Source organism: Coloeus monedula (assembly GCF_965178545.1).
Source record: "Coloeus monedula genome assembly, chromosome: 26".
NCBI classification, from domain to species: Eukaryota; Metazoa; Chordata; class Aves; order Passeriformes; family Corvidae; genus Coloeus; species Coloeus monedula.
In genome coordinates this window covers 3,945,954-3,965,079 of record NC_138806.1, presented here as the reverse complement: position 1 = coordinate 3,965,079, position 19,126 = coordinate 3,945,954, and the positions used below count along the sequence as shown (strand labels likewise).

Sequence of the window (19,126 nt, the reverse complement as noted above, 5' to 3'; positions counted from 1 at the left end):
GGGATGCCGCTCCCTGAGGACCCCGCAAGCAGCTCCGGTTGCTCTGGTCCCGGTGTGCTCTGGCTCCGCTTCCCCCAACAATCCCGGACATGTCCCCTGGCAGCTCTGCCGCAGTGGGACTGGGGATACCGGGACGTGCATTCCTGCCCCAACGTGCGCGGGGGGCACATCCCTGCCCATGGCTCCAGGATGGCTGCAGGACCCGACCCCTCCTAGGACAGATGTTCTGGGGCATCTCCAAACCCGCTGGCCCTTTGGGGACAGCCAGAGCTGACAGCAGGAACACCCCTGTGACCCGCAGCAGGGCTGACTGCGAGCCACAAGGTGGGGCCCAGGCCCCCATTCCCGGCGCACAGGGCTGGAGCCAAGGCCTGTCACTGATTGTCTCCTGCTCTGGCAGCAGCCACAGCAGGCCCAGGGCTGTCTGGCCCCCAGCCTCATCCCATGAGCCACCCCAGACCCATTGCCCTTGGGAAGTGCTCTGGGTTCTGCTGGGACTGCCCGGAAAGCAGCTGTTGTTTTGCTCATGGCTGGTGCTGGCACGGGCTGCGGCAGGAAGCAGATCCACTTCCCCAAGCACTGGGGTTGGCTGCGGCCACGGCGCTGAGCTCAGGCAGGATGTTCCCCCCAGTCCCACGTCCCAGACCAGCTCCTGCTGCTTTGTCCCCGCTTGCTCCTGTCCCAAGCACAGCACATGAACCTCGGTGTCCTGCCATGCTCTGTGGCAGCCCGGGCCCATGGCCAGGCAAAGCAGGTGCCTAGCATGGGAATGAGCCCACCAAGAGCCCTCTGCCCCACGGAGGGACTCACCATGGGCCCACAGAGGGCGATGGCTTCGCCTTCCCCTGGCTGCCCCGAGGGACCGTCCCCAGCCGACAGAAGAACAGGCTCAGGGCAGCACGGGGCTGCAGGGGTTATTTTATTCTTTGCTTTGGTCTATACAAAAACAACTTACAGAAATAATAAAATCTTCCATTCCTGACCCACACTCCAGTAACTGTCCATCCCTTTCCAGCTGGAGTGTTAAACCACCATCAGATCTAAAGCCTCTTTAAAAAATGCGTTAGATAAGGGAGGAGGGGATGGAAACACACCACTCACCAAAGAGAAGGGAAACGGGTTAAAATGTGCAACAAAGATCGGTACAAGGACACAGTTCCTAATGCTGGAGTCACTCCTCTATGGGGACTGGCAGGACAGGGACACGAAGTCAGCTCCCAGTGGCTGATGGGAAAGAATTAAACCTCAGACACCCCGAAGGTCCTGGGACACGGACTCTTTGCTTTCAGCAAACTCTGGGTTGGCCTGATTCAGTTGGAGTTTGCAGGAAGCAAAGGGTTTTTTCATGTCAGATTCCTCTCCTAGAACACTAACACGCAGAACAAATCATGGGGAAGTTAGAAAGCACAAACTTAAAGACGGCAAAAGCCGCTGGCACCATATTAAAAATAAAAAAGAAATATATATTCATAGAAAAGACTATTTTGCCAAAGAAAGATCACTAACGGTGCAGGGTTTGTGTTTTAAAGCTTCAGAAACAGTATCTTGGATGCTGGATGCAGCAGTAGGTGCTCGAAGCAGTCCCAGGAGGAAGGACCTTCTCCACAGACCCACAGCGAAGAAAACAAATCGAAAAATAAAACCTCTCGTGGGAATGGAAAAGTTTTGTCTTCTCAGGCACTTCTGTCTCCCAAGTCCTTCTCGCGAATGCTCAGCTCTGGGGCCACCCTCTTCTGCATGGAGAGAACACCTGCAGTGGCAGAGAACTCCTGTCATCCACCGAGGGGCGATTTGGGAGGAGACCAGAGCCTGAGACCCCCTGAGCCCACAGCTGATGGGGACATTGACCCACGGCAGCGCCAGGGACCCCGTGGCGGCATCAGGGACCCTCCAGCATGCCAGGTGCCATCAGCCAGCCCTGCCTCCCCCAGCCACTCATCCCGCCGCAGGGCTGAGCCCACGTCCCAGGTGCGCTGGCAGGTACCTGGTGCGGGGCTGCGGGCAGGTTAGGCGAGCATGTGGTCAGCGAAGGGCGCTCGGACGCCGTCGCTGTAGGCATCCATGGGGTAGTCCCCATCCATGTCCATGTGCATGTCGATGGGGTCCAGGGGGATGTCACCCGAGTACATGGGGCGGTAACCAGGGTCCAGCTCTGCAGGGAAGGGATGTGGCAACCTCAGCTCCCACCGGCCAAAGACTTCTCCAGATCTCAGCCACCTCCTCGCCCCCACCCCACTGCCCGGGGCAGCATGTGACAAGTGGTGCTGCAAAAGGGACCCCCCACTCCCTAGCCCAAGGGCACCAGCTGTGTGTGTGTGCTCCCTGGGAGCTGAGCATCCCACCGTGTACCCCCCATCCCCAGCAGACAGGGCTGGCACTTGACTGGCAGCCACCTGAAAGAGGTTCTAAAACCAGCCTGCCTTGGTGACATGAGGCAACTGCCCCCCCAAAACCCAGCCCACGGGGAGCCTGCAAGCCATACTCACCATCTGAGTAGGGCTCGTTGATGGGGATCATACTCTGAGCCTATGGAAGAAGGTGGCACAATTGAAGGGATTCATGCTCACGATGCTCAGGGGCCATGTGGTGGCAAGCCCTGTCCCAGTGGGTGCCACGACCCAGGAGCTGAGGCCACAGCCCACCCACCTCCCACCTCCCACTGTTTGACTGTCACTACTGCCTGAGCTCTGGCTGGAGGTGCTGGCAGCAGCTTTTGGAAGCAGAACGGGGCCATCCCCTGAGGCCCTGGCTTCCCCAGAGAAAAGACCTTGCTGGGATGCTCACCGCTTCCCAGGCTGCTGGGTCATGCTTGAAGAGGGAGTTGGTGAGCTCCACGGAGACACGCTTCCTGTAGTCAGGATTCTTGTCCTCCGAGATGCGGAAGAGCACAGCGGCCGCATAGGTGGCTGTAGGGATTGGCAGCAGCCTCAGCTCCTGCTGCCAATCCCTACAGCCCAGAGTCCCAGAAACCCCAGCTGGGATGGTGCCAGGAGAGCCCCTGGCACAGCCCCTGGCATGGCAGCACTCACCTGTGCCCTCATTCCGGGAGTGCAGCAGCTCCATCAGAGGAGCCGAGGCCCCCTCGGCATCGATGGCATCTGCTGCCTCCTTGTCCTGGGCCAGCTCACACAGCACGCCGGCTGCCACGCGCTGGATGTTCTCCACCGGCGAGTACAGGAGCTGTCAGGAGAGATCAGTGGCCGTGTGAAGCAGCCAGCAAGGAGCCCTTGTGCTCTGGGCACATTCCGATCCATGGGGCCATCAGCCCAGGGCTGCAGCTCCCTGTGCAGGCTGGGCAGGAGGTGGCCCAGTGCAGCCCCCGTGTCCCCACAGGCCTGACCTGCACGAAGAGAGGGATGGTGTTGAGGCGGAAGATCTCCATGCGATTCATGGGGTCCCGGGCCAGGATGTGCAGTGCCCCTGTGCAACCCTCCACGATCTCTTCCATCTTCACTCCATCCTGCCAGGGAACAAGAGCTCAGCCAGGGCACAGCCACCTGAAGTGTGGGCACAGAGTACCCCCGGGGACAGGCTGGGTTTTGGGGTGCCAGGCTGTGCTGGGAGCAGGGCAGGGGGGTGGGGACTCACCGTGTAAGGCTGTTGTGTGCCGGCAGCCACGTGTCGCTGGGCGTCCTGGTGAGCCTTGACCAGCAGCTGGACCAGGCGGGGGATGACAGCAGCCTCCTGCAGCGGGGCATGGTTGGCCGGACACAGGGCCAGGTTGCGGATCAGGCCTATGGTAGCCTGGAGGAGAGGAGGAGGGAGAAGATATTTGTCTCAGCTGTGGGTCAGAACAGCATGTGTTCCCCAAGACACCCACTGGCTGGACCCCTCCCCATCTGTCCCACCCCATCCCCTCTGTGGTGCAGGCTGACTCAGCTGTGCCCAGCACTGGATCCATCCCCTCCACAGGCTGAGCATTGATTCCAACGAGCACCGGGCACGAGCCACTTCCATCATCAGCCACTGTCAGGGACATGACCCAACAGGAGCAGCCACCATCACTCCATGCACGGCACCAGCTGCTGACCCCCTCAGCAGCCCATCCCACCACGGAACAGCAGCCAGGGGCTCGCTCCAGCCCAGGCACCGGCCTCATCCTGCCCCCAACCTCCCTCTGGCCCCTTACCTTAACCAGTGGCCACTGGTTGGGCTGGTTGAGGAGCTTGACAATGGCAGGGATGCCGTAGTTGAGCCGCACCGAGTTCTGCGCCATCTCGGCCTCGGGGTGCCGGCTGGTGAGGTGCCGCAGGGCACAGACGGCCGGCTCGGTGATGTCCTCCTTGTCACCTGCCCGCAGAATGGTGTGGATCAGGGCCTCCACCCCGTTTGACTGTGTCACCAGTGTCTTGTTCTTGCTGTTGTTGCAGGTCAGGTTAGAGAGGGTGCCAGTGGCACAGGTCAGCACGTTCACATCATCAGAGCTCAGCTGGTTCACCAGGATCTTGAGAACGCCATCCAGGCCCTCCTGCAGGAATGGGGATGGGAGGTGAGAGCAGCACACACAGCCAGACCCAAGCTGCAGCCCTGCATCTGGCCCCACGTGCCCCCAGCAGGCAGCAACGGGCGGTGTTCCTGACTCCCACACAGCTCCTTTTCCATCCCCCCACAGCTCCTTTTCCATCTCCCACAGCTGGAGCTGCTCCTTCACGGTGAGCCCCAGCCACTCTGACATGTGCAGTTTCACTCAGAGTTTAATGTCTCCAGCAGCTTTTCCCTGCTGGAATCACACTTCCCATGCCCCCGCCAGCACTCCCCACACGGTGACAGAGTGACCCCAGTCCTGGCCATGCTGGCCAGCAGCCAACAGAGGGACAGGAAGGAGTTAAAGCGCCACGACCACGTCCTCCTTCAACCCTTCAGTCATCAGAGCCAGGGATGGTTCTATGACAGCCAAAATAGTTTCCAGGCTGCATCAGAGCTAATCCACATGGAGCGGCCCCAGCAGATGGGAAAACTCATCAGGAGGCAGCAAAGGGCTGGGAGAGCAGACCCAGAGCAGGGCTGGGGTCACCTCTGCACTGGCTGCAGGGCACAACAGTCTTGGCAGCTGCTCTGCTGGCAGCTCCCACAGGAGCCGGGCAGGCAGCCAGCCCAGGCCAGGCTGACAGGGCTCCCGAGCCAGAGCAAACTCCGGTGACACCCGCTGAGTGACCGCGGTGGCCTCGGCCCCACACTGGGGACACGCAGGAGTGCTGGCAGCCAGCTGGCATTGGCAGGGCCACGGGCAGTGAGCAGCCCACTGTGAGGCAGGGCAAGCCCTGCTGCAGGGTAACTTGGGCACAGAGGGGCATCCCCTCACCCCGCCAGGCACACGTGCTGCTGCAGCTCATGGAACGGGGAACACACAGCTTTGGACTCAGCCTGGCATGAGCAGCCCAGCACCCGGCACGGCCACGGCTCCGAAACGCGGCGCTGAAGCACAGCCAGGGGTCCCGCAGACTCACCTGTTTGGTTGCCACGTCAGAAAGGTTCCGCAGGGTCCACAGACAGTTCTGGACCAGCCTGGGGCTGGAGCTGGTCAGGTGCTTGCCCAATGCCTGCATGCCACCTGCAGGGAAGGGGACAGCCCTGTGAGCACCCTCAGCCATCCCAGCAGGAGGACGAGTGAGCGGCAGCAGGGCTGCATGGGCTGGGCATTGGCCAATGCTCCTGTACATGGAGCAGTCTCATGGCTTGGCAGAGGCCAAACGTGGTGTGTGAAGAGCTCTCGGACAGCCAGGATGGATCCTGCCCACACACAGTGCCAGGAACATGCCTCAGTAGCCTTCCCAGCAGGAATCCAGGCCAGCACAGGTGGCTTCACCCGGCTGTGCCAGACATCTGCCCATCCCCCAGACACACGGCAGGACACGTCCTCAGCCACATCACCCTGACACCACCATCCATCCTCCTGCAGCTCTGCCCCAGCCTCTCTTACCAGCCTCAACGATGGCAGGTTTGTTGCTGGGACACACCGACAGCACCTTGAGCACGCGGCTCGTGGTCCAGAGCAGCTTCTCATAGTTGTAGCTGCGCATGATCTGCACCAGGGCCTGGGGTCCTCCGTTGGCCAAAATAATCAGCTGCAAGACAGAATCCCAGAACAGTTTGGGTTGGAAGGGACCTTAAAGACCACCAAGTTCCACCCTCCACCACAGACAGCAACACATTCCACTAGATGAGGTTCCTCCAAGCCCCATCCAACCTGACCTTTAACGCTTCCAGGGATGGGGCACTGAGAATGGAGGGTTGGGGTGTGGCAGCCCTGGGCTGCTGGGACTCCCTCTCCGGATTCCCCAGCTCATGCCAGGACACAAGCCAGGCAGGAGCTCCAACCCCTTGGCATGCAGGAATGCTCCGGTCACCTCGCCAGGGACACATGAGATGGTGGGGTCTCCACCGCTGCCTCCTGCAGATCTGTGAGGTGCAAAGCTGGGCAACCACCCCCCTGCTGCCCTCCCCGTGCCGCAGTCAGTCTGGGATCCCCATCCCACCTTGCTCTCCTGGTTCCCGTAGGCCAGCAGCTGGAGGCAGTCAGTGGTGATAGCCAGGAACTTGGGGTTGTTCTTGTTCAGCAGGGGAACCATCTTCTGCAGCCCGTCGGCCAAACGCACGGCCATCTTGGCCCCCTCCTGGTACAGCAGCAGGTTGTGCAGGGTGGTGATGGCGTAGAAGAGAACCGACTCGACGGGCGAGCTGCGGGCGGGCAGCACACACCACATCAGTGCAGGAACTACACCAAACTCACCAGGCTGCAGTAGAGCTCCCAGGGCTGCCCCCGAGCCCAGCATCCAGCAACACCCTTCAGCAAGGCCCCATGCAAGCCCACCGTGCTGCATGGCCCCAGGGAAGGGACACGTCAGAGCCTGAGCCCCATCTCTGTGGTCAGGGCAGGGGGGGATGTAGCTGCTCCCCTCCTCCTGCCCCCATGCAGGCTCCTTATGCAGCAAACCCTAGGGGTTTTCACAGGCTCACAGTCTCCCACTCCCTTGTTTTGGTGAGCAGGAGGACCCATGCTGAGGGCAGCATGAGCCCTCCCTTCCTCTGCTCCCAGCCCAGGAGGGGCTGCCAGGCTCTGCCATCCCCCCTGGAGTCCCCACCACCACTGTGTACCTCAGCATCCTGACGAGGGCTGGGATGCCACCAGACTTAAAGATGGAGAGCAGGCCCTCGCGGTGGTGCGAGAGGTTGTGCAGGATGCTGGTGGTGCAGCGGGCGGTGTCCAGGTCGCTGGTGCTCTGCATGGTGCGGACCACGGCCGCCACGATCTGCGGCGACTGCATCAGCGCGCGGCGCGACGCCTCCTTCTTGGAGAGCTGGTTGACGATCATGGCTGCCTTGCTGACAACCACCTGGAGGGAGAGGAGCCAGCGCGTGGGAAGAGGTCCCACAGCAAGGACAGGCTGTGAGGTGACATGGGTGGGCAGAGGTGGGCTCAGTGCTGGTGCAGGGCGGAGGCAACCAGGAGTTTGGCCAAGAGGAAGGAGATAGACACGGCCACAGAGCCTGACAGGGATGGGAGCCCCTCTGTGCAGCAGCTGAAAGCCCAGAGACACATACAGCAAACGTAGTTCCTTACCGGGTCCTCATCGTTGAGCAGCTTGGTGAGCTCTGGGATGGCACGTGTGGCCAGCTCAGCATCATCCTGGTAGTTGATGAGGTGCACAATGGCTGACTTCAGCATCTGGGAGGGCTCTGCCAGGCGCTGCACATTGGTCTGCTGCCCCTCCAGCTGGGTGGTGATGAGAAGCGAGCGGTCCTCCACTGTCTCGGGGTACATGGCAGCCCGGACACGCTGGGCACGGGTCATGGCCAGCTGAGCCTCCATGTCCGCTGCAGGGGTGGACAGGGAGGCAGCGTTAGGCTCTCTCCAGGCAGCGCTCCCAGCCCTGCTTCCCAATCCCAACTAGATGAGCAAGAGCTTAGCGCAGCAACACCGGCCACGTCAGCAGTCCCAGCACGCTCTGCACAGAGCTGGAGCTTCAAAGCGTAAACAGATACGGCAGCACAGAGATAAGACAACACTCAATTAGGCAGCATGATGAGGCAGTTGTCACACAAGGCCCATTAATTAAAAAATTAAGGATATTTGCAACTTGGGACCAGCTGGCACTGGAAAAAAGGAGAACACTGAGGCCTTCCCCATAGAGGATGCTGAGGTGTGATACTGCAGTAGCCACCCATGGTCCCCACCTCTGCAGCAAAGGGACGGCACAGGGTCCCGTGGGGGACTCTGATCCCCGCGGGAGCTGGCAAATAAACCTTCCAGGGCCTATTGCTGACAGGGAACTGCACAGGCAAGCAGAACAAACCAGCCCCCTTTGAGGGGATAAAGCTGGGGGAAGCATCTCCTTCGCTGCAGGCTGCGGCTCTGTGTCGTCCTCGCCTCAGCGGGAGAAGCCGTGGCAGCGGCGCGGTGTTACGGCACACACTGGCAGCTCTGGCAGCCACACTGGGACAGGCTTCCCAGCAGGCAGACAGGCAGTAGAGCAGGTGGCAGATCTGTGGGCCGGGATCAGCTGTTCCCATCTCAAGCCAACCCGCTGGCGCGCTCGGATGTGTGCGCAGCTCAGCGCCAGCGCAGGCTGGCTGCACCACCCCCGCGCGAGAGCCTCTCGGCGCTGGGAAGGAGGACAGGAGGGAGCGTATTTTAGGCAGCAACAACTCCCAGGGTGTGGAAGCCAGCGTGGAAGAGTGCCCAGAAGCAGCATGGCTACGGGGGAGGAAGAGGAAGGCAGGAGCTGAGCAGCTGAGCCCGCAGATGTGCCCCACAGCCCCTTACCTTGCGCTTGGCTCTGGCCCTGGTTCCCTCCTTGGCAGTAACTCGTGGTGGTCGTCTTCTTGATGGTGTACTGCTTCCCATACACCTCGTCATCGTCCCCGAGGCACTTGCTGCTGACAGAGGGCACCTGCGTATTGACGCCGGAGTGGATTCCGGAGTCGTAGGTGTAGGTCTGCTGCCACTCCGTCACCTTGATCGGCTGCTCCATCATGTTCATCACCTCCATGGCTGCTCTGCGGGGTGGAGAGGGGAGAGTTTACATCTCCAGGAGAGCCCAGGTTACCACAGGACCCTCTTGCCCCTCTCCTGCCCCTGAGTGGCACGGCAGCCCCCAGTGCAGCAGCCGGCCCCTGTGCAGCCCACGAGCAGATGGAGCCGATCCCTATCTGCCCTCCTCCCCCACAGGAGATGAAAGGCGGCACCGGGATGACGAACCCAAAGCTCAGCACTTTGTTGCTCGTGTTCAGACATGAACCGTGGCTGCATCTCACAGTGCTGTGTCTCACAACACCGTGTCTCACCACTGCCTCGGCCAAGGTGTGGGCAGGCTCTGCCTGGCACAGTGGGACACCACAAGCTCCAGGGTCCCCTGGCTGCCCACGAGCTTTTTTAAGACCCCTTTCCAGAGACAGGACCTGCAAAGAGCTGGAGACACGCCAGGAGCTCCAAGCTCCATATGGCTGGAGCTCCAAGTATAAAATGAACTTTTTTAGAAGCTTCCTGGGACACTCCTAAAGCACCTAAAATAAGCAGGCAAAGCCACTGGCTCAGCTATCCCATGGGTGCCCAGCACCACAGGCACCCACGGTGTGGTCTGGGGCTGGGCACTCCCCACTCAGCACTGGGACAGGGCAGCCCGGCACATCCCAACACTCAGGACAAACCAGCCAAGGTTGCTGCAAGCAGGGCTGGGCTTCCCTTGTCTTTAATTTGGGGATACAAGGGGAGGGAGGACGGCTCACGGATTAATGCCTGAGCTCACTCAGGGCTGTGAGTCACCAGCCCTGCATCCAGGCCTCCGGCACGGCCTGGGGGGATGGAGGCAGGCAGGGAGGGAGGGTCAGAGGCAGGCAGGGAGGGAGGGACGGAGACAGCACCCGCCCAGCCCTCCGCTGACCCATCACCCAGGCACCCGCCAGAATTCCTATCCCTTCCCGGCCGCGCAGGAGTGGAATGAGTCAGAGTTTCAGAGGCGATAAGCAGCGAAGGGAGCAGCTGCCGCCCGGCATACCTGGGCGCAGCAGCACCCACTTCCAAACAGCCTAATTACCACCTGCACCGGCCCCGATTCCTGCGCCGGGCTGGACCGGGGCGGCCGCGCGCCCCTGGCTCCGCTCCAGCCGCGGGCACAGCACGGAACCCGCAGGGACCAGCCGGGCTGGGGCGGCAGCCTCGGGCCCCAGCACCCTCCTGGGGGAGCGAGGAGACGGAGCTGAGCCCCCCGCCAGGCCGGCGGCTGAGTCAGGGCGTCGGGTGGTGGCCGAGGACGCGGCTCCGTGGGGCGTCCCGGCGGGGCACGGCGCGCACGGGCTTGGCACGGCTCGTCCCACCGCTGCCGGCTGTTCCCAAGGAGCGGCTGAGCCCTCGGCAGCTGCACAGGCCGGCGCTCGCAGGGAGGAATCCCAAGCCCTCATTCGCGGGGGCAGCGGCCAGATGGGAATCAGGAGCCCCGCCACGCTCGTCCCCCCCCCGGCTGGGTGCATCCCGCAACCCCCCGCGTCCAGCCCCAGCCGCCTTCCCGGAGCCGCGGCAGGGCGCTGCTCCTGCCAATCCGATATTTTTTTTTGAGCTGTCAAGCAGCACTGGCAGACTCAGAGCAGCTATAATGGGCTGTGCATAATGCACGGTGGTCAGGCGATGGAGGGCCTTCCCGCGGCGGGTGGGAGCTGGGACAGGATCAGTGGGGCAGGACAGCGTGTGACACATGGTGCCAGGGGCGAGAGGAGAGGCAACTCTGCTCCCCACCCCGCGTCGCAGCAGGGAGGGGCCGGGAGAGCCCCAGTGCCGAGCTGGGAGTGCCGCGGTGCTGCACACCCGCACTTGTGTGCTGCTGCATTGGTATTTGGGAGGGCAAGTCCTTCAGCTGGCTCATCCCGGCCATGGTTGGCAGAGTCTCCAAATTGTGTCGGGAAGCTCAAAGAGAAGCAATAGTCATGCCTTATGAAGTGTGGAAGTGGTAGGCAGGAGAGGGCTCTGTGGCACTGACAGGGCACATCACCACGGTGCAGGAGCTGGGTGAGCCGGCACCCATCCCACATGCAGAGCCCCAGCAACAGGGCCCCAACACTCCAGGCAAACACTGGAAAGCTGACCTGGACAAGGTGGGCAGGAGGAGAGAAAAGATCACACGACCAGAGCCGGGGCAGGGACCCCGGGCAGCAGCAAGACAGATCTGGCAGGGGCTGATGCTGCTGCACCACTGCTCAGCAGTGACATCCACTCCAAAATTTACAGGCATCAGACAGGCACTTAATTTTCCAAACCTCCAGCAGCTGGGCTCAGACACCATACAGAGCCTTGCATTATGCATGAGCCACCCCTTCCGTCTGCACCGCGGCACCCAGGGACATCAAAAGCCAGCACAGCTCCTCGAGCTCAGACATGAGCTCTGGTGATCGGCCCCAGACAAGCTCCAAGCAGGAGAGCGGGACCAGGAGCCACGGGCACTTCACTAAACACAGCATTTGTCCTTCCCCTGAGCATCCCCCTAACAGCGTTTGCTCATCACCACAGGGACCAGAGAGGCCAACAGCACCCGAGCTGACAGGGCCAGCGGAGCAAATGTCAGACACTCCTATGGTGAGCAGTGACATTTTCTGAACCCTGTGACAAGCGTGCCCTGCTCATCACCCAGTGAGGGGCAGACACTGACACAAGCTTCTCCCCCATCCTCCACAGCCTGGCTCTGTCCTCAGGTGTCCTCTCTCCTCCTCAGCAGACTCAGTGACAGCAGCACCAGCATGATGGTTATACCTGGCTTCCCCTTATCAGGACCCATTCCCTGGCACTGCTTCTAGGGAAGTGCTGTAGCTGGGCAGGACCCTCATGCAGGAGGGAGAAGCAGGGAGTTATTTCAGGCACACGTGAAAATACCCACACTGGAGGGTCAGCCATGAAGCAGGGGGCATGTCTGGGTGGGCTCCAGCCCTCCCACATCAGGCCTGTGGGCAGGACAATTGCTGCTGAGCCCAGCCCTTATCTTCCCCCCCCCCCCAGGCTGGCAAAGCAGGAAGGGGAGAACAGTGAGGGCAGAACAGTGCCACCAGACCTCACCTGAGCCCCACTCCACACAAACCTGGACCCCAGGGAAACATGACTCGCTCCTGGGAACAGTGAGAAAATCCCCCAGGAAACAGTGGGGCAGATGTGGGGGACCCCTCAGAGGGGACAACAGGTTTGGGGAGAATCTCCAGCCTGCTCCCACCCTATCTTAGGGAAGGGGCCAAGATACCTGGGGGGCTTCAGCCATGGGATGCAGGACAGGCAGGGGCTTCAGTCATTCAAGCAGGGCACTGCCAGGAAAAGGTTAATCCCTCTCCCACCACTTCCCGCAGCCAGGAAGGCAGAGGAAGCTCCCGCGGCTGTCGGGCACCGGCCAGCGGCTCATCCGCCCCCAGAGCCATTTGATCGGCGTCCAAGCAGCACCGGCCCCCCGGGACACCGTCTGCGGAGGAAGTCTCTGGCAAACATGCAGCCCCAGGCCTGCCTAGTCCTTCTCACCAGCTGCTGTGAAGCCTTCAGCCTCACCAGGCAGGACACAGCCGGCAGACAGGGCTGAGCTGCCCAGAACAGCAGCAGGAAAGCCATGAGCACTGCTTCATGCAGAAGTATCTACTGCCCAGGGGCTTCTCAGGGAGCAGCAGTCCCTGGGGTGAGCAGCTGTGATCCTCAATGTGGGGTCACTCCAAAGGGAGCAGGTGGGGGGCACAGGGCACACTCACAAGCCCCAGGCAGGGGCTGTGCAGAACCAGGCACTGGGTCCCAGGGTCAGTGGGTGTGAGGGGCAACCTGAGCTCATCACGTGCAAGTGTGGGTGCCAGCAGGGGGCTGCTGGAGCCCCCCCAGAGCCCCATCCTCACTCACACCCTCCAGGAGCAAAGTGCAACAGTACTGGGGGGGCCCCTCATGCAGCCGCAGCATGTGAGGGGCTGAGCTCGGTGGTGGGAGCGTGCAAGTGGCTGCAATTACAGTCACTGAGGTTTTTAAGGAAAGGGAAGAGGCAGTTAAGGCAATTCAATAAATGCAGCACAAGAAAAGACTCTATTTTAGAAGCACTTACGCTACACACAAGCCATCTCCGGTCCCCCCTTCCTGGAGCGGCCGGGGATTAGCAACTGCCTGCTCAGACAGCCCTGGCCTCGGCAGCCACAGCAGAGTCTTCCCACAGACAAGGGCACGCAGAGCCTGATGCACTCTGAAGAGATGCACCTTGAAGTCCCCCAACACCCACAACCCCTGGCCAAAGCTGCTCTGAAGCGACACCAAGGGCTGACGAAGCTGGGGCAGCCGCTAACGAAGCCCCTGCAGACGCTGTACAAAAGCTTCAGTGATTTTGAAGAGGATCCTCAGGAACACACAGCAGGAGCAGACAGAGAAAGGAGCTTGTCAAGACCTCACCCGCATCAATGGGAAGCGTTCGAGTCAGATCCCGGCACCAGGAGCCCTTTCAATGGGGCTTTACAGGGAAGATGAGTGGAAGAATTCAAAGGAGAACGAGAGCAGCTTGAAGTTTAATGAGGAGGAGACAGCAGTGGGGGATCAGCCTCTCGTTAGAGCAGGCAAAACCACTGGCCTGGCCTTGCACACAAAGGAGCCCATGGCCTTTGTGCATGAATGTTCCCAGGTCCAGAATGTCTCCTTGCTGCCCCATCAGCTCTGACAACTTCGGGGCACTTCAGAAGGGCCGTGGGGTGCAGGAGCTTCAGATCCAGGCTCCTTCACTGGAGGGGGCTCTAAAACCTTTTTTATATTTCATCTACCATGGTGTTGTTACATCTGAGCTGCTGAATGTCCCATGCAAAGTCCCAGCTCCTGTTACTGGGGGTGCTGCACACCCTGACCAGGCTCTGGCAGCAGAGCAGCCCCAGAAGGCGGCAACTCTGCCACGACCTGCTGCGCTCAGCTGATGCTCTCCATCAACCCAGAGCATGTCCCCAAAATGCCTCGCCCGCACCTGAATTAACAGCTCCTGACAGCTCCAGCACACGCCAGGCCCAGGCTGTGATGTTTTGGCACGTCACATCACAAAACGACACAGTATTATCCATCAAGTGCTCTCCCACTGCAAGCGCACGCACAGCACTGGGCATGACACCCACCCCCCGCTCCTGTGCAAGGGGCAGTGCCCACAGCAGGACCCTGAGCCCAGGGAAGGTTTTCCCACGGACACTCACCTGCCAAAGACCCCTTGTGGGGTCTCTGGCAGCGCATCCCCCTCCCCACATCCCCAGTTGCTGGCACAGACATCTCCAGCTGCAGAGGCACCAGGAGCAGGATGACCCACACGGGTTCATCCCTTCCTCAGTTAGAGTTTGCCCATTTCATTAGAATCATGTCAGGGAAAGATGGGAATTTGCCACTTGTCCATGGAAAGGCGAACTGGCATGGTGAGATTAATCACAATTACTCCATCTGGATAAAAAAAAATCAAAATCATTATTTTGTTTCAATGAGCACAAAGAACAAGTTGTTCTTTAAGAACACTATAATTGCAGGCTCTGGACCTTGCAGGCTGTTCCCAGCTCCAGCCACGGCATCCAGGACACAGGGTTTGCCACCTGGCCCTGCCAGAGGAACCAGGACAGTGGGGAGGGGCACAGAGGTGCTGAGCCCCGGCTTAATTTCTCCATCCGGTTGCATTACAGCTGCAAAGTTCAGACGCTTCACAAGAAATTATCACCAACAGCCGTCAGCACCCGGCCTGTCGGAGCAAGTTAATGATTTGTCACCAGGGCTCTGCCCGCGCGTCACCACGATTACGGCAGGCTCTGCCAGCAGCCAAAGGTCTCTCCCCCCCGCGTTTTGTCCAGCCACCCACCCCCAAAAGCCACACAGGACCCCAGCGCACCCACCCCACAGGTTCTGTGCCCCTCGACAGCACCGGGGCAGCCCCCCTGGAGGGCACTGCCACTGCCACCCCCTCCCAGTCTGATCAGCCAAGCGTGGGATATTGGGAAAACACCGAGCATTCCTCTGCCACCAGCCCCGGGTCTGGGAAGGAGGCCGAGGACTCGCTGGGAACAGACAGCACAGATGTCACGGGCTGCCCGACAAGCCCCGGCAGCCGCGGCACAGGGCTCCTGCCTTGTTTCCAAAGCGATTCCGGAGCCGAGAGTCCAAGGCGTGCCAGGATGCCTCCAGGCCCGCCAGCAGCCGCAGCAGAACCCATCGAGGCTGGTGTATTTAGAAGGGTATTTCAAATCTCTGCTTAAATAGAAACATCTTCACCTCCCCCCCCGAAGCCATCGACGAGCCGGGTGTGGCTGCAAAGCCAGCCCTGTTTAAGCACAGACCTAGTGTTCAGGTCAAGTTTTAAGCCTTTTTGGAGAGGCTGCACCTTCCCACCGCCTTGCCCACCACTTCATCAAATAGTGTCCATGAGCAAAGAGGCGTAAAACCAGCCCTCTCAGAGAAGAGAATGCGATTCAAGGCACCAGCGCAGCCCTGGTGTCCTCCCGAGCTGCCATCCCCAGCTGTTTCCATTCACACAGACCCACTTCGGACACCCCACAGGACTGAGAGTGACCACCTACCCCCAGCTCTGAGTGATGCTGGGTGCCCACACACCCTGTCTAGTTGGGGAAGCATCATCTGAATTCCGAGGTAGGCTTTTACTACTGTAATAGATACTACATTTCTTTTTAACTTCTGTTAATTAGAAACCAGTCTAATTTAAACCTTCAAAACCAGCACAAGCGTCGGTACAGATGCTGCAATTAAAGTTCTGCAAGTTCTCTACGCAGAGGCTCTGCTCCCCCAGCCTGCAGAGCGGGGCCAAGGGCAGCTTCGCTCCCAGGCTCTGCCATCTGCGAGCGGCAGCGCGCCCGGCAAAAGCGCCGTCTTAAATCCCGGAGATCTGGAAGTGTGATAAAAAGCCAAATCCCATCAAGCGCTCCCACACCAAACCACAGTCTTGAAGGGAAACCGTCCTCCCGGGAACGAGCTGAGCTGCAGGAGCCGTGCAGCTGTACCGCAGTGCCTGCCCGGCTGCGAGGGCTGAGTAAGGGTTTCAGGTGGGGGAAACAAAGGGGTGAGTTAATGGGATTAGGGCAGCAGCGAATGAGACACTGAAATGCGGCACCGGGACCACAGGGGACATTCCCCAAGGTCCCCGGCTGCAGCCCGGCCACGACTCACCCGCGCTGCCGCGGAGGCTCCAGGCACGCTGCACAAACTACTCGCACACCCAGCCCCAGGAGACCCCTCCCAGCAGCCCGGCTCGTTCCCCCCCCACCCCCGGGGATGAACGCGCTTCCTGGAGCCGGCAAGGACACGGCACATCGCCCAGACAATAGAATGTAACGCCATTGTCTGAGGGAGGGCCCCGCGCGGCCGCCCCACCTTCCCCAAGCGCCCTGAGCCCTGGGGACCCACGGCTGTCCCTGCTCCCGCGCAGCAGCCACGGTGCTAGGAGGGAGCAGCCACCGCGGCCAGGAGCTCTGTGCCTCCCCGTCCTGATGGCCAACTTGTTTAAGCCAAATTAGCAGTAAAATGCGTTTTTCATGGCACTTCAAGGAAATCCTCCAAAACAATGAGCGATCACAGGCTTCAGATGTGCAAACACAGTTCCAGTGGGTGCCCTGCACCCTTCCAGCCAGCTCCGACACCGACAAGGACACAGAAATGGACCCCTATAATTTTCCCATCGCCGTTTCCGGCTGGGCCGGACACTCCGAGAGCGGAGCCTGGAGCAGCCCCCGCGGACACTGCACCTGCCCTGGATGCGGTGACAGCCCGGAGCAAACGCCCCCGGCACCGCTCCAGCCCCATCCCCGCGGCAGCTGGCAGCGAGACGCTGCGCCCCCGGCTCCCCACCAGCCGATGGCAGACGGACACCAGACCCGCGAGCGTCGGGGCTGGCACCAGTGCCAAAACCAGCACGACGTGGGCTGGAGCAGGAGGTGAAGCAACCGAGGGGGCTGTGACACGGGGCGTCCCCAGCCCCCACCACCCTTCTGGTATGGGGAAGCTGAAAGGGAACATCAAGCCAGACATGGGACTCACCCAGGCACTCCAACAGCGTTACGGGGAAGCCGGGGGTGCGAGGACTTACAGCCTGGCTGGAGAGGGTGCAGGCTGACGCCTTCACACCCGTGCAGGCACGACGGTGGTGCAGGTCACCCTGTCCCGTCCCCAGCAGCAGGCGTGCCCTCCTGAGCGTTCACGCTCCTCTCCCAGCACACGTCTCCCCTCGTTGCCCGTATGACAGCCCACGTTTGCCTTCTCCGGGCAACTCCCAGCAACATTTCAGCATTATCCTTTCATCTGTGCTGTAAACCTGATTAATTAAGCTAATCACTCAGCGAACGCAATTAGAGCGCTCTCTCCTCTCTAAACATCAGACGAACAGCCAAGTTTCGCTCCCCCCGCCGTTTCCCGGTGCGGATATCCGCTGTCAGGGGTTCAGCTGGGACCCCCCGTCCACAATGTGCCCAGCACCCCTAACCCGCGGGGGGCTGTCTGGGTGATGTCAGGTCACCCGCATCCCTCTCTGCCCTCTCAGCCCCCAGATCCCACATGCCCGGCGGTAGGCGAAGGGTAGCCCCGGCCCCGCGGGTAGGGACGGCGACGCCGAGGCGTTCCGCGGTGGCCTCGAGAACAGCACGCGGTGTCCCCAGGTGTGACTCTGGGCACGGAGCAGCCCAGTTTGCGTAAGAGCCCCACAGCACCGGGCGAGCGCCGTGCCAGGGCCTCGCCCGCCCAGAGGCAGCTCCGGGCGGGGCCGGGGATGGGGACAGAGTCGCCACCTCGCACCGGAGCGCGGAGCCGCGACTCCTAAACTGGCTCCCGCGGCACTGGGAAGGGCTTGGGACAGCCCAGGGCAGCCCGGCCGCCCACGGGAGCCCCGGGGACCCGCCCAACTGGCCCCGCGCGCGACCGGCCGAGCTCACGGGCAGCCCTGCCCCAGACGGCGGCATCGGAGCCGAGCCGGGACGCACGGTACTGCGCGGTCCGGACACTCGGGTCCTCCCCGCCCCGGACACGGCCGCTCCCCAGCCCCGCACGGCGCAACCCGCACGGCGCCGGTGCAGCTCAGCCCGGAACGACCGATGGCCACAGCCCTGGCCCCGTTCCGGCCGCCCCAACTCCGCTCACCGGACCGCTCCCCGCCGCGATCTCCGCCAGCCCGGTCCTCCGGACCCGTCCCCGCTCACCAGAGCGATCCCTGCCCGGTTCCGCTGGCCTATCGCCGCTCACCGTCGCTTCCCCACGCCCGATGCTCGCTGACTCGGCTCCAGTCACCGTCGCTCCCCGTGCCCGGTGCCCCGCCCCGCTCACCGTCGCTCCCCGTGCCCGGTGCGCCGGCCTCGCTCACGATCGCTCCCCGTGCTCGGTGCGCCAGCCCCCCCTCACCGTCCCTCACCGTCCCTCCCCGCCCGACCCCCGATGCCCCGGCCCCGCTCACCGTCGCTCTCCGCCGCCCGCCCGCTCCTGCCCGAACAAAAGGCGAGCAGCGCCCCGCGCCCCGCCCCGCCCGCCGCAGGCCCCGCCCCCGCGCCGCCCCGCTGCTATTGGCTCCCCCGCACGCCCATCAACCGCTCGGCCCGCCGGGCCCCGCCCCCGCCGGAGGTGTTTATCCGCTCCCCATTGGCGGGGGCGCGGCCGCCCCGCCCCCCTCCCGCAGCTGATTGGACAGCGGGGCGGGGCGCGCGGGGCGCGGCGGCGGGAGAGGAAGGGCGCGGCAACGAGGGGACCACCTGGGTGACGTCAGTGGGCGTGGCCAGGTGGGGCTGGGGCGGGGCCGGGACCCGCCCCTGGGCAGGGCCGGGGGCGCGGGGACCCCCCCGGGCCGTGCGGGGACCCCCCTGGGCCGTGTGGGGACCCCCGGGGCTGGAGCGCGGGGGCGGCAGGAAGAGGCGTTCGGGAAGGGCTCGGGGCTGCCGGCGCTGCGTCACCCCGGTCCCGCCGGACCGGTCCAGCCGGGTGCTGCCGCCGCGTTCCGGGCGAAGCCGCCGTCATCCAGTGGCCGAGTCATCCATTGGATAGGTTCCAGCCCACCTCGGGACCCCCAGGTGTGGGGAGTAGGAGGATTCGACCCTGGGTGAGGATAAGGAGGGAGCATCCTGCACCCCCGCTGCCTGTACGGTCCCCTGCCACGTCTGGCTGTGAGCGCTGCCAGGCGGGGATTCTCAGCTCCGGAGG

The 19,126-nt window shown here is 62.2% G+C and overlaps 1 protein-coding gene across 3 annotated transcripts; it reads right to left on the bottom strand.

The window, feature by feature from the left end:
* Nucleotides 1–907: 907 nt before the first annotated feature.
* Nucleotides 908–18,416, bottom strand: LOC309582345 (junction plakoglobin). 3 transcript variants are annotated; one of them, XM_082297442.1, is made up of 15 exons: nt 18,390–18,416; nt 8,765–8,997; nt 7,562–7,815; nt 7,096–7,334; nt 6,477–6,678; nt 5,921–6,065; nt 5,448–5,551; nt 4,130–4,468; nt 3,589–3,744; nt 3,341–3,460; nt 3,030–3,180; nt 2,785–2,906; nt 2,487–2,526; nt 1,985–2,152; nt 908–1,750 (listed from the first exon to the last, which is right to left on the bottom strand). In XM_082297442.1, the coding sequence occupies exons 2-14, from the start codon at nt 8,988–8,990 to the stop codon at nt 2,007–2,009; spliced, it is 2,244 nt and encodes a 747-aa protein (XP_082153568.1). In that variant the 5' UTR covers nt 8,991–8,997; nt 18,390–18,416; the 3' UTR covers nt 908–1,750; nt 1,985–2,006. The 3 variants fall into 3 exon arrangements, with proteins under 3 accessions (XP_082153568.1, XP_082153569.1, XP_082153570.1); XM_082297443.1 differs by lacking the exon at nt 18,390–18,416 and adding an exon at nt 18,182–18,238; XM_082297444.1 differs by lacking the exon at nt 18,390–18,416 and adding an exon at nt 18,139–18,201.
* Nucleotides 18,417–19,126: the final 710 nt, after the last annotated feature.